We start from the raw sequence: 1,947 nt of genomic DNA, 5'->3' as shown, positions 1-1,947 counted from the left end.
GGGCTTCATCATCGCCTTCGTCCTGGCCTTCTCCGTCGGCGCCAACGACGTGGCCAACTCCTTTGGGACGGCGGTGGGCTCGGGGGTGGTGACCCTCCGGCAAGCCTGCATCTTGGCCAGCGTCTTTGAGACCGTGGGCTCCGTCCTGCTGGGAGCCAAAGTCAGCGAGACCATCCGGAAGGGGCTGATCGATGTGGAGATGTACAACTCCACCCGGCAGCTCCTGATGGCCGGTTCCATCAGCGCCATGTTCGGTGAGAAACGGGCCCCCCGGGGGGTATCCCCCCCCAGGTGCCCTCTTGTGATGCCTTTCTTCCCGTGCTTCTCCCTCCTCCAGGCTCTGCTGTGTGGCAGCTGATGGCTTCGTTCCTGAAGCTCCCCATTTCTGGGACCCACTGCATTGTTGGAGCCACCATTGGCTTTTCGCTGGTGGCCACGGGGCAAAAAGGTGTCAAGTGGTCTGAGCTGCTAAAGATTGGTGAGTGTGGCTTGTGGCACCAGCCCTCTGCGTGGCCTCCACGTGCCCTCTGGGCTTCCCCTTCCAGCGACTGGGTGCTGACCACTCCTCTTGTCTCCTAGTGTTGTCCTGGTTCATCTCACCCCTCCTTTCGGGCATCATGTCTGCTATCCTCTTCTTCCTTGTCCAGAGGTTCATCCTCCGTAAGGTAAGAGCTGTACACCCAATTTTCTGGCACCTTGGGGCTCCCTGTTGGCCTGGTTGCCTGGCTTGGGTGTACCAGAACTTCCCCAGGCACATCCCTCCTGGTGCTGACACTAGACTGAGCCCTCTAGGATCATCTGGAAGGGTTGAGGACACAAAACCTGTAGCATGGGAGATGAGGAGGCATCACTTCACCCCCTCCAAAAACATCTGGGCCAGGACTGTCCTGGTTGGCCTCAGCAGAAGCAGCTGCAGCTTCCAAGTAGTGAAGTAGCCCAGAAGTGATAAGATCAGAGCTGCTTGTCAGGCTTTCTCCAAGCCCTGGTGCAAGGCTGGACCTCCTCTTGTGTCAAGCTGTGAAGTCCTGGCCAACACTGATGGGTTTTTTCTTAGCCAGGAGGGCCAGAATTGCCCTGGTGCTGTGGAAACTGTTTTCCTTCTAAGTGGGGTGTGCTCAGGCCAGTTCCAGGGACACATTCCCCCTGTGGGGAGCATCCAAAAGAAGCAGGAAGAAGGATGGAGCACCAAAAAGGGCTTGAAATGGAGGTGGCAGCTTTAGACCCCATCTTTTTGAGACAGTGATGATGACCCTGGGGTGCAGGGTGCTGCCAGCCCAGAGCCAGCTGTCCAGAGGGAGGAATTGCAGTGTTTTCTCCTGGCTATTTAAGGTTAACTTAAATCATTTTAGGTCTTGGCTCTGTTTCTGGTTCAAGAGATGTTAAGATCTTATCGCTGCCGGTTTCTACCTGGCAGCTCTTGACAACAATTGGGCGTCACTGCTGTCACTGTCACCTTGTGCAAGTGGCCTCTCAAAGCTGGGCTGGCCCTTTGCTGCTGAATAATCTGGTTGCTCTGCCCTGCCCCGGGGCTGTGCTGACGCTGGACCCCGATTGCTGGGCAGCAGTGGAGATTAAGTGCTCCTGCTGCTGGGGTGAGGGCCTCTCTCTGTGGGGATGTGGTCGAATAAGCTGCTTTGGGGAGTAAGAGGCCGTTTTATTTTGTCCAGATAGGCTGGAAAGAGGTAAAAGTTTTGTCTAGAGCGTTGTCTGAAGGTGTGAAGCAGGCTGGGGAGGTCTGCAGGCTGGGGAGCCTTGGGAAAGGGGTTCAGGAGCCAGGTTAGCCCTTGGCTAGGGGTGCAGATGAGACGCTCCAACCTTGGGAGTGCAGGAGCCAGGTAGCCCTTGAGTAGGGGTGCAGATGAGATGCTCCAACCTTGGGAGTGCTGGGATGCTCCCCTGGTCCCATCCTGTCTCTGGGGGAGCCTCGTGGGTCCCGTGGGGCTGTGT

The 1,947-nt window shown here is 57.0% G+C and overlaps 1 protein-coding gene across 1 annotated transcript in view; it reads left to right on the top strand.

Annotated features, from left to right (window-relative positions):
• Positions 1-4: 4 nt before the first annotated feature.
• The window catches only part of SLC20A1 (solute carrier family 20 (phosphate transporter), member 1), a gene marked incomplete at both ends in the record, with an annotated part of 7,029 nt that continues 5,086 nt past the window's right edge, over positions 5-1,947 (top strand). Inside the window, 3 exons of the mRNA XM_008949623.1 lie at positions 5-254; positions 338-478; positions 580-665. Coding sequence (XP_008947871.1) covers positions 5-254; positions 338-478; positions 580-665 — 477 coding nt within the window. The remainder of the gene's footprint in view (positions 255-337; positions 479-579; positions 666-1,947) is intronic.

This window comes from Merops nubicus, unplaced genomic scaffold (genome assembly GCF_000691845.1).
Source record: "Merops nubicus isolate BGI_N331 unplaced genomic scaffold, ASM69184v1 scaffold31421, whole genome shotgun sequence".
Classification (NCBI taxonomy): Eukaryota; Metazoa; Chordata; class Aves; order Coraciiformes; family Meropidae; genus Merops; species Merops nubicus.
Note: the sequence above shows the minus strand (reverse complement) of the source record. Positions and strands in the feature narration are given on the sequence as shown.